General features: G+C 33.6%; 1 protein-coding gene across 13 annotated transcripts in view; it reads right to left on the minus strand.

The window, feature by feature from the left end:
* Positions 1–667: 667 nt before the first annotated feature.
* The window catches only part of LOC128243701 (1-phosphatidylinositol 4,5-bisphosphate phosphodiesterase gamma-1-like), a 117,371-nt gene continuing 96,714 nt past the window's right edge, over positions 668–21,324 (minus strand). For 7 of the 13 annotated variants that reach the window (XM_052961616.1, XM_052961615.1, XM_052961613.1 and 4 more), the window contains 6 exons: positions 19,047–19,161; positions 18,423–18,584; positions 16,584–16,672; positions 15,887–16,071; positions 7,822–7,965; positions 668–5,490 (listed from right to left, as the gene is read on the minus strand). In XM_052961616.1, the coding sequence (XP_052817576.1) occupies positions 7,830–7,965; positions 15,887–16,071; positions 16,584–16,672; positions 18,423–18,584; positions 19,047–19,161 (687 nt within the window). In that variant the 3' untranslated portion in view covers positions 668–5,490; positions 7,822–7,829. Of the gene's footprint in view, positions 5,491–7,529; positions 7,551–7,821; positions 7,966–8,923; positions 8,985–10,796; positions 10,845–12,938; positions 12,965–15,886; positions 16,072–16,583; positions 16,673–18,422; positions 18,585–19,046; positions 19,162–21,324 lie in introns of all 13 variants that reach the window. The other 6 variants (XM_052961611.1, XM_052961612.1, XM_052961619.1 and 3 more) reach the window with 6 other exon arrangements.

The raw sequence follows: 21,324 nt of genomic DNA on the forward strand, positions 1-21,324 counted from the left end.
CTGTGTTGAAAGTGTTTTTTTGTACTTCAGATATAAACAATCTGGTGTCACAGAGACAGCGGGCTCGACTTATTCACTGCTTTTAACCAGCATTTCGTCGAATAATAATGATCAATCATTTGCATTAAATGCAAGACAATTATCTGACTTGATTGGTTACCTTTGATTGTTGGGAGCCCTTGTATAAAATATTAATGCAGTAGTTACTGAGATATTGACTTACACGCTTACATGCAACCAGAATTTCTAAGTTGAATACTAAAGGGCCATAATTTGCATTACAAATGTACATGGAAAACAGAGTTATCTAACTTGATTAAGTTAGTAGTTGAGAACCATTGTAAATAGTTTCAATGCAAAACAAGACATATTTGCATAGATATGTACTTTTATGTTTTTGAAATAAAAAGGGCCATAATTTGCATTATATCAAAGATAAGAGTTATTTTACTTCACTTAAATTCAACAGGTTGGATGGTTAGGAAAACTTGTCTTATTAGTTCCAATGCAATACTTCAGTTTTTGCTGAAATATCAACTTTAACTCCTTATACTTGGAAAAGTCACACTAAAATATTAACAAATTCTACAATTACCTGGGACCCCCTCATACACACATTAAATCTTGTAGCCATCTCAAGATTTTCACATATACAACAAACTACCACTGGACATAACAAGGAGTCTTTAATCAGTAAGAATTTCATATACATAATATATATACAATGTTTCTAATATTTGGACAGATATACAAAATGCATGGAAGAAAACAATATAATATAAAATGCCTTAAAAAGCAAAGAAATTAATAAACTAAAAAAAATAATTCAAGAAATTATTAACATTTTTTAAGTATGATAATATAAGTAGATATAAAGAGTTTGGCTGGATCTTAAATTGTTATCACATTACCTGTACATTTATTTTAAAGCTGCACTCTCACAGATTGAACGTTTTGACAACTTTTTCATTTTTTGTCTTGGAATGAGCCGATTTTTGCGAAAATGCATGGAAACCAGTTATATAAGACTACTGACAAAAATTGGATCGTATATTTTTATATTTAAGTTCAAAAATTGATGTTTCATGCATTTTTCCTAAACTGTTATATAGTAACAGTTAAGGCCATAAAACATTAATTTTTCGAACGGAAATATGAAAATCTGCGATCTGATCTTTTGTCAGCAATCTTTCATCATTGGTTTGCAGATATTTACGCAAAAATTTGCTCTTTCCATGACCAAAAATGAAAAAGTTGTAAAAATGGTAAATCTGTGAGAGTGAAGCTTTCAAGCTGCACTCACACAAATTGACAGTTTTGACCATTTTATTGTTTGTTGTCTCAGAATCAGCTCATTTTGGCATCCGTGCTTTCAATTTAGTCATATAAGATAACTCGCAATAAAAAAGATCTCAATTGATTGTTAAACTACCGAAAATTTCAATTTTCTTAAAGCGTTAGTTAGGCTTTTAGCCTCTTTTGTCAGCAGTCTTATATCACTGGTTGCCAGACATTTATGCAAAAAATTGGCTCATTCCAAGACAAAAAAAAGTTGTCAAAACAATCAATCTGTGAGAATGCAGCTTTAACAATGAAGTGAGTATTATAGAATCTTATCTCATAATGTTGAACATCATTCAGTACTCAGCAGTTGACATTCAATCTAATACTGACTACAATTATGGCAATTCTTTGTGTGCTTTCAGATTATGGATATCAACAGTTCATATTCATAATAAAATGGTCCTACAGTTTGCAGACAGTTGCCCAAAATGTTATGGTCATGTATTTGATCTGTGCATTTTCTGGCGCAAGCATGAACAATTTATCAAACAAATTGAACACTTATTAGATTTGATTTCATATTGGGAAAATCATCAATCTGAAATGAAAAACTTATGAGTGTAAGTCAGTGGTTCTTACAGCTGATAATTGTTAATCTTAAAATATATCAAGGTTCTGTTTGTGTACAAGGAATTCATGCCAAAAGCATGTTGAAGGTTTGGTTTCCATAGTCATTTATATTCATCACCATTGTTGATGCACATGTCCGAGCTCTCAATCCCGATTTCTGCATTAATCCTGAAGATCATGCACCAGTCATTTGTAACCCCCCCCCCCAGGTCCGGGGGTAAACAGGGGATAGCCGGGAAAATGGGCCGTGTTTTTTACTTCCAGGTGGCTCCGCAGTGCCGGGTGAATGCGGTGGTTTTGTCTTCGCGCTAAATATAGCAGGGAATGGGCCTTACTTAGAGTCCCTGGGGTGCGGGGGCATTTGGCGGGGGTTTTACCAGCAGTTCATTCCCACAGGGCGGGGATTTTGCCCGTGCTTGGCTAGACCCAAAGTCAAAGTCCCCCCTATTCCCCGGACCTGGGGGGGCTGTGGTTAAAATTGACTGGTGCATAAGAACCCCGGATAAACACAACTTCATCATTTTTAGCATCTTTGGTGCCAACCTAATTTTGAATAACAAAAGAATGCACAATTATATTATTAAAAGAGCATAACTGGTTAGTGGTACAAATATTTTGCCCTATAAATAGAATGGTTCAAGTTTGATTAACATAGTTTCTGTACAACTTTTGGAGCACTTAATTATTATGTGTAATATTAAAGGTGAAGAAATATTAAAGGTAAAGAATTGTCTTAATTGTATTAAACTGGGCATGAAAATAGTGATAGGAGCATGGCAATTTATGTCTGACTTCGGATATATTTGGTTAGGTTCTATATTAAAACTGTACAAATAATATCTTACAAAGCAATTTATAGACAAAACATACACTTGACTGTATGTTTTTGTGATATTTCACAGAGCACTCTATGGGCAAAATGTATAAAAGTACTTCATGAACAATATGTATATCCTTATAAAGCACTTTATGGACAAAATGTACAATACAATAATAAACAAATAAGACAACACACAATTATACAATCAAAACACCTCGGCCATTTTCCTTCGAAAACAACCTCGAATGTATATGGACCATTTTACAATGTAAGATCTTTTTATATTTCACCACATTGCAAGAAGATCGCGTAGTTATTTTAATTAAGCACATAAGTCTTTAAAGCTGCACTCTCACAGATTGAACGTTTTGACAAATATTTTTAATTTTTATTTTTTGTCTTGGAAAGAGCAAAATTTTGCGTAAATATCTGCAAACCAATGAAAAAAGATTGCTGACAAAAAATCAGATCGCAGATTTTCATATTTCCGTTCTAAAAATGCATAAAACATCAATATTTTAACTTAAATATAAAAATCTGTGATCTAATTTTTTGTCAGCAGTCTTATATAACTTCGAGGTTCGTGGTATTGCAGAGATGTAAGAGGTGTTCTGATTGACAATTATAACATACTTTAACAGTATAATACTCTAATAATAATCATCATCACTTGATATTTGGCAAATCATATCATAAAAAAGTTTTTGGACAAACGAAAACAAATCACAACATTTTTATTTTGTTTAACGGACATTAACAAATTATTGCTTTTCAAAATTCATTGTTATTTCAACTAGAAAGTTTCATATAAAAATACAAGAATCAACATACAACTGTTTTGTTAAAACTGCTAGTGCACATATAATCAAAAATATGCTACACTCCTGCGAACAAATAACTGGGTCACTTCATTGACCTTGACTTGCATCAGAACAATTGTCTTTGTGTTACTTCAAGGTTGGGAAAATAAAAGTTCTATGAAAAACAAAAAGCCATCACATTCTTCCCGAAATGTTCAAGTCTGCCGGACATGATCGGCAAATAATGCTTTTGTATGGCAGTTTTTCTCGTAAATGATGGACTGTTAGACAATTTTTTGCATTCACTCAAAAACAAACATTTCCTTGTAATTTGATTAACAGAGGGGCCTTTAATTTTTTTTTACATGTCACTAGAAAGTAAATAATGTCATAGCCAATGGATCATACTTTTAGAAAACTTGACAAGATCAACAATGTCGACAAACATTCACATTAGTGTATTTGAAGCATTATGCTTCAAAATAAAATATTGTGACACAAAACATATTTTGAGAGCGAACCCTAAGTACCTTCGAACATGTGTATACACAACCATTTTAGATAAAACTTTACATGTTTTTCTTTCTTTTTTCAACAATTTCAATTCACAGTATTTTAAGCTGATTAACTTCTGTTTCAGACAGGCAAATATTTTTTTTTCAACAGGCAAACCTTTCAGATTGCTTTAAAAATATTTCCGGTGGACTTGAAGCATTGATTCTTTACAATTTGGAAGAACTGAATTCTGTATCAAGTATTGTGGATTTAATGCTCTAAATATTAAGAAGACAAACTCTATTTTAAGTCTCAAAGTTACAATTTGTACAATTTAGGCTCTACAGAGCTGTCAAACTGTCTATGAAAAAAAATACCTAGAAAACTCTTCTTTATGTTTCCCCTACCAAAATCTAAAATAGATATAATGATTTCGATCTATTAGGCCACCCAAATTATATTTCATATTTGTAGGAATTTGGGCCGGAAGAATTGGAGCAAGCGGGCAAAATAAAGAAAAATCAAATTCTCCATTTCGTTTAAAAACTGGAATGGCTGAAAGCCAATCCCCTAATGAATTAATATTTATAACATTTTTGTTTTCAAAATTGACATTGCTAAAAAATAATCAAGCCTTGAAATCACTCACCCCTACATATTCCGAATATTATTGAAAAGACGACATAAAAATTGGGTAAAAAACAGCACAGAATAAACTTGATTGAACTCGAACATAAAGACAGAAACATGAACTAAATACGCCATACTGTACATTCAATGGTCCCAAACTTAACTACGTCTTTCATCTTGGACAGAGTAAAAAAATTCATATGGCAGGACAGAAAAATCTAAATTTGTAGTAAAAAACAAATGTTATATAACAGTTAAACACCTAAAATGATGCTTGTGCTAACATGGTCAACATTAGTTAACATTTCTGGCAGGGAAACACAAGGATGATACACAAGTTTATGCATACAATATAATTATGTTGTGTCAAGACTTGGACGAAACGTTGTCTAGATAATCCAGCAATTTGGGTGACCAAACATATTTTGTAAACACTGATATTTCTAGTATAAAGTAACCTGTTTTTCTTTCTCCTCATTGGAACACATAACAGAATAATCAACCTATGGTCACAATGTATGAAGTAATTTACCAAAGGTCACAAGGCAGAACATGATTGCTAAATGGTCACATGGCAGTAAACCTTATTGACATCCTTATTTATAGATCTGAATACTCAGTATAAGAGAATATGACATCATCATCCGAAGATATTATCGAGGTGATACCAATGACATCCCCGGAGTCGCAGAAATGGATTTTCTACACAATGAACTTATTGTTATCGTCTAATGCTACAGAGACAGCTTGAGAGTTTTTTTTCACCTAGTTTTTGTCTATTTTCAACTAGTTGAGGTCCGACGATACACGACTTTCTGCCTTGTTGTACTTCTGAAATACATAAAAGAAAATATTTTAAAATAAATATAATTAATTGGACAAAAAGTATAAATCAAAATATTTTAAAACAAATGGTACCATTGATAAATATATATATAAACATACTGACTTAAAAGCAATGTTACAATGAACAATTAACTATGTCCTGATAGAGAAAAATATTACATGAACATTACCCAAATTGATTCTATGTTAAATGATGTTTTGACAATAGGTTTTCAGCCTTTAGAATGAAAACAATTCAATGTTAAACATAGAATCAACTTGGTATGGCCTAAGTTGATGTGGATTTTAAATGACGTTAGTTCTTACTTAATTGTATTGAATAATGGAAAGAGTTTGCATTTGCAATGATTACAGATTTATGAAGTAAAATGAAGATTTATTTGAGAATATAATTGATGCTAAAATAATATATTTTTTATGAAACATAACAGTAATTGATCAATATCATATTTGTGTGATATAAAATAATATATTTTTTATGAAACATAACAGTAATTGATCAATATCATATTTGTGTGATATAAAACAGATTGATCTATTTTGAAGACTTATTCATGCACAAAAAGAAGGGAAATATTTCTGAAAAAAACCCACTCCACCTTCTGACAAGAACCTTCAGATCCATTCACATAATGACATATTTTAATAAAAATATGAGACAAGACATGAACATGCAGCAATATAGGAAGACCCGGCCCAAATTTCTCCAAAGTTCTTAAGTGTAACAAGTAAGGTAAGCTTATTTCATTCAACCAAATAAGTTATTTAATCTTGAATTTACTAAATATCGTAATAATCATTAAATTAATTCTAAGTCAAAAAGCTCTCAAGAATGTAAATATTGGAGAAATTATACCTTAAACAAAGATAGTGAGTTAAGCGTAATCCTGGTCTAAGGGACTTAACCTGTTTCGAGAATTTGGGGCCCATACACCAGAAAAGAAAGTAACAAACATGTAATACATTCTCCTTATTTTAGACTAAAAAGCTAAAAAGGAACAAAGTTCATAACCTTGAAATGAAGAGAAATTCAGAACACCTGTTATATAATATAATAATTATAATAATAATAATATAATACATAATATTATAAAGTATCAGGCTTTCCAGCAACTTCTGACAACATTAATGAGGGTTTATTTTTTAGGATTTTTCTGAAATAATTCAGCCTCCAAATGTTGTGTTCGGGTGTGGGTGGGGTTAACTTTATATGCATGACATCAGTAGAACAGACCAGGTGTTCTTTAATGGCTCCGATGGGATTATTATTAATCGGAACAAGTTGCATTCTTTTTGGGGTTAAGTGTTCAGGTATGCCTTATTAAAAAAAAGAAAATGGTCCATTTTGGACGCTTTTCACGACTACCAATTACGAGAAACAAAAATCCCTCATTCTTGCCAAAAATTGTGCATTTGTCGAGTGTAGCCTTGTGTTCATTGGACCATTTTATTGACTTTATACACCAGGGGATGTATACAGCTGTAATGCAGCAGATACTGATTGCTGATTGGACATTCACAGGCCTAAGGGTAGTTAATCCATGTGTTCATTGGACCATTTCATTGACTTTATACACCAGAGGATGTATACAGCTATAATGCAGCAGATACTGATTGCTGATTGGTCAATCACAGGCTTTCGGGTAGTTAATCCATATGTTCACTGGACCATTTTATTGACTTTATACACCAGGGGATGTAAACAGCTATAATGCAGTAGATACTGATTGCTGATTCATCATTCACAGGCTTTCCGTTAGTTGATAAATAACTGATCAAATTTAGTGGATTTTAGAAGTTGGCTTAAAGGGTGAAAAACATTTTTATTCAGCACGAAGGCTTCTCAAAAAGACACACACCAGTACCGCTAAATAGAGGAAATTAATTGCATGTTCCTTGACAGAAAATGTGAACTTAAAAACTTCAAAGAAAAAGTAAGGCTTAAGTTACCCTTTTTAGGAATTTAAGCAAAGCTGTAATCTTTAGGAAAGCCATGCAGTAGATAATAAAACTATATAAAAAACCTTTGGGGGTGTTTTATCTGCCTAGAAAAAAATGATGAGGAAGATTATGTCTGCCTTGTTAAAATGATAGGAGGGATTATGTCCACCTTGAAAAATTGATGGGGAGAATTATGTCCACCTATACAAAAATGAGCGGGAGGGATTTTGCACGGGGGAATTTTGTCCGCCTCCCATTTTTTGTCACTGGAAAGCCTAGAGTTTGAAAGGAAACCCATTCAACTCCATACATGGTCAAAGAATTTCAGATATACCAGTACATAAACAATGCAAGGCTTGAATGTAAATGTCTGACTATTTATCTCATTCTAAGTCTTCTTGATACAGCGAATCTTCCGACAAACTGGTAAGCGTTGCCCTTCTAGACTGGTACAATGCGGACTCATTCCACATTGAGTTTGAAATGTGGCCCTGGATGAGATAGCTGAAATCCCCTCCTCTATAAAGAGCAAATTAGGGCAAAAATTAAAGTGGCACCCGGAAATGTCAATAGTTAATTGATTTTGTAATCAAGAGAGCTGAGATGAGAATGGCAACACTTATCCGGGTCTTGTTTGGTTGTCTTTGGTTTGTTCAGTCCAACAAGAGGCATAACTCATAATTTAAGACAGAGTTATGGGCCTTGCTTTACATGAACAATCTCCTTGCAAGGTGCATACCAAGCTTTATTTGAATAGCTTTAACTATTTTTGTGGGATGCCGATGCTGACAACAAGGCTATAACATAATTTTTTCTTCAAACAGACAGGCTTACACAGTATCATAATGATTTTGCACATAAATAATATTATATTAGATTTCAATTCATTCACTTCGTAAGTTACCTAGGACAATCCTCAGCAACAGTCAAGCTTGGCTTAGTAAAAGACAATACTTTTTCACATCGTATTGTATTAAGAATGCTTCCCTTCTTCAAAGGAGACACTAAAACATGTTTTACAATTGGCTCTGTATGATATTTAACAAAACCCCACACAGCTATTGCTTGCCTTTGTTTTACAGTAAACATGACACATTATCACATGATGCTGACTACAAGGTAAGACCATTAAAAAAAATGAAAATGTCATTTTTTTTTATTCAAAAATTAATGAAACCTAAAAAGTATTGCTTAAATGCGTGTAAAAGTATATTTCATAAAGTGATCATTGCTGATATTAATCTACTTTTCGTCCATGTTGGCAGATATCGTCACTCACGTCTAACAGGAAATCATTGCAAAGGAGATAGCAGCCAATTTCCAAAGGCAATTTTTTTTTATTTCAAAAACCCTGTTCTAAAATTAGTATATAATTGTGTCAAGCAGATTGAATAGCAGTTATTTTAAAGCTATATCTTAAAGCAAAATATATGATAGTAAACAGCTCAGCTTATATTACGACGGCAAAATTCCTTACCCATTAATGCATTAATGAAAATACACTGGAGGAGACTTAGTAGTAGATGACGCTGTCAATCCTATGTAATTCAGAAACTTTCATATTTCACTAAATAAATTAAAACTCTTAATTATTCTTGATAAAAACATTTTCTAAATTTAGTCTAAGCACGTGCATTTCAAAGCATTAACACCCTTTAGTGGTCAACATTACATTTTGTCCAATGATAAGGCAATATTTCTTAAGTTTACCAATACATTTATATCCGTTCATCAGCAGTCAGCAGTTATTAATTTTTATCAGTTGAAGCAGTAGATATAAACAGGGGCTGGCCCAGATATCGGGTAGTTAACATTATATAATGTAGACCACTAAAATATTGTAAGAATGTACTTTCACAACATCAATAATTATGCAAACCTTTCGCATCAAACCATCAAACTAATTTATTTGTAACTTAATATACTAAAACGTTAACCATTACGTAATACATGTACCATATTTCCAGACAATTTAATAACATGTTTTAATTGCACAACAATTTTTAGTTTTAGGTTTCACCAAACGATCTTATATGTACCTGTTGAAAATAAAAGTTACAAACAAATTCTTAACAATATAAATAAAATTATCTGGTGCTGAAATGTTGATGATAAAAAATCAGTATTTAATTTAGTACTTGACTTTTGAATGCTTATTTTAGCTTATACTCAGTTTCACCAGTAAAACTTTTTACATTAGAACAAGGGGCTTAACTCATTATATATTAAAATCAGAGTATCTGCCTTGCTGTACATGAACATATTTTCTCTGGTGACAATTGTGTTTCAAGTTTCACTTGAATATGTTTTTGTTTTTGTTTTTAATACATTGAGGCATCAACACTTAGGTTATCACAATAGCCACAGTCTTCTTTTCCTTTGAAAAAAGTACAAGTTAAAACTGCACACAGTTACAGCTGGTATTAAATATGGTATGATTACATAAAATAGATAATTAATACACTTCAACCAAATATACTCCTCTATAATTCTTACTGTATATAATAAACCATTAGCATATCCATTTAATAAGTATACATGCCAAATATCCTACCCTGGGAAAGTTATTGTCTGTGGTTTGTTATTATAAAAGCAATCCCCACTCAAAAACACTGATTTGAAACCAAATTCCCCCTGCTCGGGTAAACCTTGAATCCCGTGATTTAAAAGCAAATTCACCCAGCTCAATTAAACTTTCAACCCCCTGGTTTGAAAGCAAAGTCTCCCAGCTTAAGTAAACCTTTAATCCCCGGCTTAAAAGCAAAGTCTCCCAGCTTAGATTAACCTTTAGTTCCCTGGTTTAAAAGCAAAGTCTCCCAGCTTCAGTAAACCACTAATCCCCTGGATTGAAAGAAACTTCTCCCAGCTCAAGTAAACCTTTAATCCCCTGGTTCAAAAGCAAATTATCCCAGCTTAAGTAAACCTCTATTCCCCTGGCTTAAAAGCAAATTCTCCCAGCTCAAGTAAACCTTTAATCCCGGGGCTTAAAAGCAAATTCTCCCAGCTTAAGTAAACCTTAAATACCCTGATTTTCCCAGCTCAGGTAAATTACATATCTTCTCATTTGAAAGCAAAATCCCCCTGCTTAGGTAAACCCCAAATCCCCTTAATTGAATGCTTATTCCCCCTTCACCAAATCCTCTGGTTTGAAAGCAAACTTCCCTTAAATCCCCTGGTTTAAAAACATTTGCAGAGTTCTAGCAAACTTCCCCTGAATAGGGCAAATAAAAATTTGGCATGTATGTTCCGAGTAATAACATTTTGCGATGTCCCGCAATCAGCTAGGGAAATAAAAAGCCCGTGATATATAGTGGAATATAGCATTGTGAAGCGTGATATAAACTAATTACCACACTGTGGTCACACAAGAGCGGTTGTAATATTTCCTGCGAGTTGACCTGAATATTATAATGGTGGTTTGGTTATAACTTTCCTAGAAATTTTAGCATGTCTATCGTATGTTATTTAAGACAAAAGATAAATAGTAAATAATGAAATTCGCTTTACGAATGGTACTATTATTAGACATCATTTGGTTCATCACATCACATTACAGATTCTATAAAGAAAACTAAATTTTTTATATCCTTTTTTTTTCCAAGTACACTAGGGGTGATTTTTTCTTGAAATAACTAAAGTATACCATACATATAAAACCTTTCTACAGTTAAGCTCATTAAAAAAAAATTTGAAGAGATTTGCTCATTTCTTTGTTGATCAGATGAACAATAATATCCATCATTTAACTGGCATAGTTGAAGCAAGAAAAGGGAAGGTTCCATCAGACAAGAAGAATGAGAGGTTGTGAAAAACTATATGACAGACAGACATTTTATTAAGACTTATACTAACATACATTGTCTAATCACATATAATAATTTACTTAAATATGTCATGTTAACACTTTCCTGTATGTGTAGCTACCCTTACAAGTATAAGTTTGGAACACTGCCTGTATGTGTAACAATTTCTGTTTGTGCAGCTACTATATGTTTAAGAATGTAACACTTCCTGTATGTGTACCTACCTGTAAGTGTAGCTGCCTGTATGTGTAACTTTCTGTATGTGTAGCTACCTAAATGTGTAGCTGCCTGTATGTGTAGCTACCTGTATGTGTAGCTTCATGTATGTGTAGCTACCTGTAAGTGTAGCTGCCTGTATGTGCAGCTTCATGTGTATGTAGCTACCTGTAAGTGTAGCTTCCTGTATGTGTAGCTTCATTTATATGTATCTTCTTGTATGTGTAGCTGCCTTAATGTGTAGCTACATGTATCTGTTGCTTCCTGTATGTGTTTCTACCTGTATTTGTAGTTTCTTGTATATGTAGCATCATGTATGTGTAGCTCCCTGTATGTGTAGCTCCCTGTATGTGTTTCTTCTTATATGTATAGCTTCCTGTATGTGTAGCTGCCTGTATGTGTAGCTGCCTGTATTTGTAGCTGTCTGTATGTGTAGCTACTCTAATAATTATAAGTGGGCTACATCTCTTATATGGGTAGCCACTCTATAACAAGCGTAAGTTTGCTATACCTCCTATATGTGTAGCCATTCTTACAAGTTTAAGTTTGCAACACTACACCTGTATGTTTAGCTACCCTTACAAATATAAATACATTTACATATATCTGGATGACAAGGCAATAAACAAGAGCTGTCATAGAGACAGCGCGCTCGACTATTCCGCCGCTTTTCGGTGTATGGATTGAAATGTTTTGGTGAAACATGCATGGATCACTGTTAGATTAGATTTCAATGCAATACATGATGTGCTGAGATATTTACATAAATTGAATTGGAAAATATTTGAGGTGGTACGCAAACTTTAATGTAAATTCTAAGTTGAAAAAGGGGCATAATTCTGTCAAAATGCTTGATACAGTGACCTCCTCCTGTGTACAGGTTGGGGGCATGATGGTGAACAAGCTTGCAAAGTTTCAAAGCCAGATGTCAGTGGACTTTGAAAATATTTAAGGTGGTATGCAAACTTTAATGTAAATTCTAAGTCAAAAAAGGGGCATAATTTTGTTAAAATGCTTGATAGAGTTACCTCCTCCTGTGTTTAGGTTGGGGGCATGATGGTGAACAAGCGTGCTAAGTTTCAAAGCCAGATGTCAATGGACTTTGAAAATATTAGAGGTGGTACGCAAACTTTAATGTAAATTCTAAGTCGAGAAAGGGGCATAATCTTGTCAAAATGCTTGATAGAGTAACCTTCTCCTCTGTACAGGTTGGGGGTATGATGGTGAACAAGTGTGCAAAGTTTCAAAGTCATATGTCATTGGACAATGGAATATTTGAGGTGGTACGCAAACTTTAACATAAGTGGTTACGCCGACGCTCGGGTGACTAGGATAGCTCTCCTTATTCTTCGAATAGTCAAGCTAACATTTACACATACAGTACAAGTAGCATTTCACAACCCCTCAACCTAGAGAACTAGACAATACACTCTTGTCACAGCACAATCTAGCCTTTGGTTTTTTGTTACTTACAACAGTTCTGTTCTTAGCGATACCCTCTGTTTGACCACATATACATTATAATATAATACTTAAATACACACTGTACATTATTCAAAATAATGATTTAAATTATATATTAGATGTTTGTCAGGGAAATGCCAACAATGTTGAGCCCGCCCCTGTCACATTCATGAAAACCCTGAGAAAGGCTGTTGTTTGACCTTGAATGTAATTGTTGTCAAGTTTGTGGCCTTGCTTCTCATACGCATATTTTCACTGGTACCAGTCCATGTGTACTAAGTTTCAGGCGACAATGTTAAAACATTTTTTATTTAAAATATTTCTTAACTACGATAACATTTTTTTGCATGAAAATGATGACAGCAACAACACTAGGGCTCTGACAACACCTCTACATAATCCAGATAAAGACTTTTTCCCCATGGTATTATTTGATAGTGTTTCTGATGTGGCATTGCTGGGGTAAATTTAAGTATACAGCACTATACAATACACTGTGTTTGGGCAAGAATATTATTGGCAATTTTAAGTGAATGTGCTATGTTATTGGATGATAATAATTAATAATATATGGGGGAAAGATAAAGATAATACTTGCTTAAAAAAGCCAAATATTTTTTTACTATATTAAGTCATAGAAATTGTTATGATTGCACTAAATGACCAAATAAAATGTCCAAACAATTAAATGTAAATTTCTGCTAGTCAAAATGTGTTATAAATTAGTGAAAATACAACATTTTTTAAAGGAAACATTATATTGAAATAAAAAAAATATGTATATATAATTTATAATAATTTTATGTCAGAAAAACTGTTTTATGAAGTAAATGAAGCAAAGAAATCAAATAATTAAACACAAGATTTATTATTATTAATAAAAACAATGTAAAACTAAATTTAGTAAGGTCAGGGGCGTAGCTGATGCAGATGTTATACGCAATTTATCTAAAATACATGGGAGAACAAAAAATGTGGGCTCAAACAGTTGTCTGTTTTACTAAGTTGTTCAAAGCTGCACTCTTCACAGATTGTCAATTTTGAAACTACTTTTTTTGTCTCAGAATTGGCTTATTTTGACATAAATACCTTCAATGCAGTCATAAAAGATAACCCCAAATACAACAGACTTTAGTTGGGTAAACTGCCGCAAATAATCAAAACATTTAATGCCTAAATAAGGCTTTAGCCATAAAACTGCAATTTTCATATATAAATATGTGAATATATGTATTAATAATATAAAAACTGTGATCTGATCTTTTGGCAGTAGTTTTATTTCACTGGTTTCCTGGCAAAAATTGGCTCATTCAAAGACAAACAAATAATAAAAAGTTGTCAAAACAATCAATCTGTAAAAGTGCAGCTTTAAGAAACACAACTCATTCTAGTCAGATTTTGTCAGAATGATGTTACTAGGACCAAATACCCATCTCCTCATTGTTTATTTGTTCTGCATAACTTTTGCGTTCTTATGTAATTTTTTAATATGAAATGTGGCCGACATCATCATTTTTGCAAAACACCTCCATCATGGCAGCTGATGAAACCACAGTGACTTTTTCGAAGATAAAAAGACTTGCAAACTAAGGGCTGTTCGATTTTTTAACATATAAGCCCGAGGGGGAAGGCACTTTTAAACTAGAACTGTAAGCCATAGGCTAACAAATACCCCCCACCCCTCCATGTCTAGGTTGTTTGCCTTGGAGTTAGGCCGGACAAAGTTAATTTTGCCTACAAGGGGAGATAACTCCAGTCAGGGTCATGTGACCTGTACCAAATTCACAGAGGGGAAAGTTTACAACATGGCCATTAATTTCTGAAAGTTTGATAAAGATTTGTTGAATAATAACAAAGATGAATCCCGGACAGGGCTTATTTTGCCTACTTTAACACATCAAGGGGAGATAACTCCAGTCAGGGTCATGTGACCTGTACCAAATTCACAGAGGCGAAAGTTTACAACATGGCCATTAATTTCTGAAAGTTTGATAAAGATTTGTTGAATAATAACAAAGATGAATCCCGGACAGGGCTTATTTTGCCTACTTTAACACATCAAGGGGAGATAATTCTGGTCAGGGTCATGTGACCCGTACCAATTTCACAGAGGCGCAAGTTTACATCATGGCCATTAATATCTGAAAGTTTGAAAAAGATTTGTTCAATAACGACAAAGATGAATCCCGGACAAAAAAAAAACGGACGGACAGACGGACAGACAGACAGACAGACGGACAGACGGACAACCCGATTCCAGTATACCCCCCCCCAAACTTTGTTTTGGGGGGTATAATTATGCCATCCCCCCTACAGAAGCATCCTTGTGGGGTCCAAATAAGCAAAAAAAAGACACCCACCTATATACTATTTAAATAATTGCCTCCCCCCTGGGGTTTATAATAATTATGTTTTACTGGAATAGCCCTAAATATAAACAAACATAAATCTCAGAAACAAATGCACTGTAACTGGACATATGCCACTGCTTGTGTGTTTCCTCTCAGTTGAAAAAAATGCACATTAAAACGCACAATGGGTCATGGTACACATAAGTGTATTGTTTCTAGTTACATGTGTATCAAGTTTCATTTAAAAATGGTGAACATTTTTATTAAGTTAGGGCCAAGGTTTTTCGTATGTCAATGATAACACCTAGGGCTATCAGAATATCTGAGCCTTTTTCTTTGAAAAAAAAAATAAGATGAAAAGTTGGTATCATCCGTTCCAAGTTGTGCCTTGATTTTTGTTGTTGATTTTTTGGACCTCAGATTTCTTGCTATTTCCATAAAAAAGTGCTTATCAATATTATTTTCTTTTAAATGCAAAAAGGCCCTTTGGGAATCAATATGCAAGTGAAAGTACTCCACTATTTTCTTTACAATCAAGTCTCATAGCTACGCCCCTGATAAGCGTTATTCAAACTAAGACCAAAGATCTATCACACAAAAACTTACTTCCTATGTTGCCGTTCCCGACTTTTCGTGATTATTGTGTCCTCAGTTTCTTGCAGCTTCTGTCGGCACTGCTGCGCTGAGCGCATATCCCCCTGTAGTTCAAGCTCCTGTAGTTTAGTTGTGAGGTCGTCTTTCTTGTCCTGGAGGTCTTGGAGACACGAGTAGATTTCACTGTCCTCCTCCTCCTATATAAAGCATTTACATTCATTCAATATTTTAATATACTAATTTATATAAGTGATTGTGGAGACAGTTTGAAGTATAAGTTGATCAAATGTGATCAGTTAGCAAATAAGTTTTGGCAACTGCTCCTACTTGTTCCTTTTTTAAACTGGACTTTTAAATCGATGATAGATCAAAATAACAACCCTGGCCCCGATTTCTCGAAACTTTTTAAGCTTAACTGTCTTAAGTCGCTTATTTCAATTAGCCAAAATACATACTGAAAATGGATTTTGATAAATGAAAAATGGTTTATTCTGGTAATCATACAGACTATTCCTACATAATTTCTAAAATTTCTTGAAGAAGTAAATAGAACACATTTTATGGAACAACAAAAATAGTGAGATTAGCCGAATCCTGTTATAAGGGACTAAAGAAGTTTCGAGAAATTGGGGCCTGATTATTACCGATCATCGATTATGTTTTTGGTCTGATTTTTGATCCCTTTTTATCCCTTTTAACAAGTACAAACCTGTGGGTTCTTCATCTCAATGTAGACTAGCAAGGAGGACAACTCATGAGGTTCACTGTACTCGTTCTTCAGAGGTACACTTCGATAGCCTGAAACAGAAATATTAGTAAATGGGTTTTTGGAATTTTCTTTACTCTGGTAACCTGAAACAGAGGTATTTGAATAATGAGTCTCATATTTTGGAATTTTCTTCACTCTGGTAACCTGAAACACGAGGTATTTGAATAATGAGTCTCATATTTTGGAAGTTTCTTCACTCTGGTAACCTGAAACACGAGGTATTTGAATAATGAGTCTCATATTTTGGAAGTTTCTTCACTCTGGTAACCTGAAACACGAGGTATTTGAATAATGAGTCTCATATTTTGGAATTTTCCTCACTCTGGTAACCTGAAACAGAAGTATTTGAATAATGAGTCTCATATTTTGGAGGTTTCTACACTTAGCTACCCTGTTATGGATAATATTAATATTGAGTAACTTTAGCAGGTAGCTCCTCAAAACCTAAAGTTGCTTTACATTTCACATCTCTTAAAAATCTCTGTGTTTAGTTAATACAGATTTATTTTAGCTTCATTGTCAAAACAGCTGTAACTTTATGTGAATCTTGCTCAAGTTTGCATTTTGTGTAGAAATCAATGCTGGGTCCATGTTGAGAGGTCACGAGAAAGCTTAAATTTTTTGGCTCAAACCCGGGGCTCCTTATTCATAACATAGACCAAGAGCCCCACAGAGCAAGCGCCAATGTTAATCTGTAATTTTAAAACCAAAATGGCATTATTCATCATTTTTAATATTGAACATTATGAGCCCTGCTTCACTCGTCCACGTTGCCTCTAGCAATATCTGTACCAAGTTTCATGGGAGTTATTGCCAAGGTTTAAGTTTTGCATGACAACACCTGGACTTGTTTTCTGCCCACAACAAAACAGCTAAAAAAACATGACAACTGCAAGGGAAATAACTCAAAAAATATTTTAGCAAGAGTTACAGTCACACATGTGCATATTGCAAAAGTAAGCGTCTGTAACCTTGTTGAGCTTGACTCTAGTCTGACTTTGTGAAGAGACATGAGAGGTGTTGCATAAGTGGGAGCGCGAGCGCCACTGAAATAGCACTACTTTTATATCGTTTCATGCGAATACCTTTCTATTTTTCAGCCAAGCCAAAGGTAAAAGTTTTTGCACAATGATGACGGTTACTGGTGCCAATGTTGATGACAACCTCAAGGCTATAACAATGGGCTAACTCTTTTCTTTGACTAACAAGGAAATATATATATATAACAAGAGCACCGCGAAACGGAGCATTATACGCCCGAAGAAGATTCGGCTTGAGGTCTTTAATAAACATTTAGGTTATGCTAGTATACTGCTTACTAGGTGTGAAGTGTTTACAACAAAGGCTTAAACTTCCAATATTGAAACTTTAATGATACTTAAGTTAGCAGTGCTAATAAAAACCTTTGTTCAACAGTATTTTTTTACAACATAGAATAATTGGAAATTGCGCGCGACACATCCTTTTAATGTAATGATGCTTTGTATAAAGTTATTTGAAAATGACTTTATTAGTGACCAAGTTGTGGCCCGGACACGGATTTGCTAACGCACCCCCATGGTGATTCTAGTCTTTGAGGTATGGACCTGGAAATTGCGCGCGACACATCCTTTTAATGTAGTGATGATTTGTATAAAGTTATTTGAAAATCGCTTTATTAGTTACCAAGTTATGGCCCGGACATGGAATTGCTAACGGACGGACAGACGGACAGAGAGACGGACAGACGATGGAGGCCATAACATAATACGACCCTTCGGGCGTATAAAAATCATTTACCAGGTCTGAGGCACTTGATGGGAAAGGTCGCTTGTCCCAGAACATTTGGGTCTCCAAACATATCTTCATCGTAGACAACGAACCGGATCATGGCCAGATCCGGGCAGCGGATGTCAAAATCATAATTCTGCTTTGACCATACAGGATTCAGGCCATTTGATGCTGAAAGAACAGGGTTATATTTTTATAATAATAACATTTGCTTTGAAAATTTAAGGGTCTGGACCTCGCCAAAAATGTAATATGGACCGCTGACGTCATACAATTGTTAAGTGCGGCTTGCTATTTTCACAACGGCGAAAACTTGTCTCAAGTAAACATTATTAGCTTTGTTCAATAAAACACATTTAAATCGCTTTAAAAATATTGAATTGTAATGAAAAGTGTTCGGTATAATATAAGAAATATAACACACCACTTCTGGCCATACGGCATTATAAGGACCAGTCAGTCAGCCCCCGAAGGTGAATGGACCTCAGCTAACGCCTCGGTCCATATACACCTTCGGTGGCTGACTGGCCGGTCAGTATAATGTCGTATGACCCTTAGTGGTGTGTTATATTTCTTAAATATATCAGGATTGCACACTGTAAATCCTTTCCCAATGAGCCAGGTAACACTCACATGCTGGAAAGGTTTTGAACTTGTTGTTATCACAGTCTAGGCCAACAATCTCTAGCTCCACAAACGGGCTCACAATCTTCTGCTTTTGTTTGACCAGGTGACGAGCCCCAATTACCTAAGATGAGATCATATCCAAGTACAATGCAATGTGCATGAGTTTGAATTTCTGAGAATGAAATAAATAAACACCTGATAATGCTATTATGGAGATGACACATTATTAGCTCTGTTTTCGTTTCAATCCATTTCAATGTATCATGTTATTGATAATATATATATATATATATATATATATATATATATATGGCAGATTTCACGTTTTGGTGACAGATTTGCAGATTTGTGATTTCAACATAATCTTTTACAGCAATTTCTTATCTATCATATTTTAGAACATTTGCAATGATTTATTCATGCATTTTTATAAAAAAAAGAATTTTGTATCACCATACCATTTGTGCTAGTGTTACAATATTGCCGGTAAAAACTTGTTTTTTTTTAATATTTTGATCCAAAGAAGTATTTTGTCTTGCACTAAATGGTTCATTTATCTATAAAACAGAAGATTGTACAGACAAAAAATAAAGATTGTTTCGTTTTTCTCAAATAAATTTATTGAAACAAACCCTAATTGGACAACAAGACAGAAAATGCTTTCTGCAAACATAGGTTTTCTTTTTATATCAGATCAGATAAGCTATAAACATAAATGTTTTGTTGTGGTAATATAAATGTCTCTAGTATGGTGCAATTATCATTACCTTTGATATTAAACATATATATTATAAATTGCTAATTGCAGTATGTGCTAGTGTTACCACAAAACAAAATGAGTAACATTAGCAGTATGTCACATTAGCAGTTGGACAGAATGTTTCACAACAAATTAAAATACAGACCTACCACAGACTGTTTGAGCTTGATACAGTATAAAACAAACTATATAAATGATTGATAAACACGGTCAATTGATAATCACAAAAATTCTTAATTCTGTCCAATAAATAACGATATCAAACACAAAAGCGGTATGAATTCAATATAAACTACGTACCTAATGAATGAATACTTACAAACGATAGTTTATAGACGACATTGTTATGTTCGAATAATTGACTCTGGGAAAGTCATCAAATTTCAACGATTTTCTTGCTTTATTAAGCCCTTGTCTTAATGCTAGCGTGACATAATGTTAACGTTACATCGAAGGACAGAATGAGCCAAACTTGGATTAAGTTTTTATCAACGGTATTCACCACTATTTTTATCATTTCAATGTCAACTGTGAACCAGTCCAATATAAAAGTAATCGCTACCCGGATGTTAACCCTCAGTCGGTGTAAATTATTCACGAATAGAAAAGGTGCTATCGTCATGCTAAAATGGGACAGAATCGATTTTGAGTAACATTAACACATTTTTAGACCTAAAAAACTTTATGATCGGGAATGACCAATTTCTTGTTACATGCAATACTGTTTTTATCCGACACGTAGTCTTTGTTTTCAGTGATTTAATAAAGGTGTGTTTAGGCTTAAAACAGTTAGCAGTGGATCATGTCTGCTAATGTTACACAACAATTCGAGGACAGATTACCGTAACGTTATCACCATGCGCAATTACCGAAAATTTAAGTATATTACGAACGAAATGCAATCATTTTAGATATATTATTGTTTTAATTAACATTTCTTGCAAACATTATTCAACAGACAAGAATAAAATACTTACCAGATGTTACTGAAAAGCATCCTCAAAAAAGTGGTATATTGGTACTGGGAAGATTTTCTGTCTTTTTTGTCCTAAATATCGGCATATTTTTACATTTTTTTACCTTATTTAACACAATATTTTCATTATTTTAATACAAATCACTTCTATTAGGTGTTCTTATTGGGTTGGGAAAGGCAATTGCTGTATATATGACGTTGACATGCAATAACAATAAATGAAAGCAAATGGGCCAAATAATTGCCTTTTTTGTGAAATCTGCCATATATATATATATATATATATATATATATATATATATATATATATATATATATAATCATATAAAATAAAAATAGGTTTCAACAGTTTTTTGCCAAAACCTTCATTTTGAAATCATATTGGAGACACAGTCACACCATTTTTTTTTTTTTTAAATCAGACATGCTTAACTTTGCTGAAGGACCATGTTTATTCTTAGTTTAAATCAATTTACCAAAATGTTATTGCTATTGAAGGGGATATGTTTTTAAACTACTTTCAAAGCATGATTAAGTCCAATAATAAA

Source organism: Mya arenaria, chromosome 8 (genome assembly GCF_026914265.1).
Source record: "Mya arenaria isolate MELC-2E11 chromosome 8, ASM2691426v1".
NCBI classification, from domain to species: Eukaryota; Metazoa; Mollusca; class Bivalvia; order Myida; family Myidae; genus Mya; species Mya arenaria.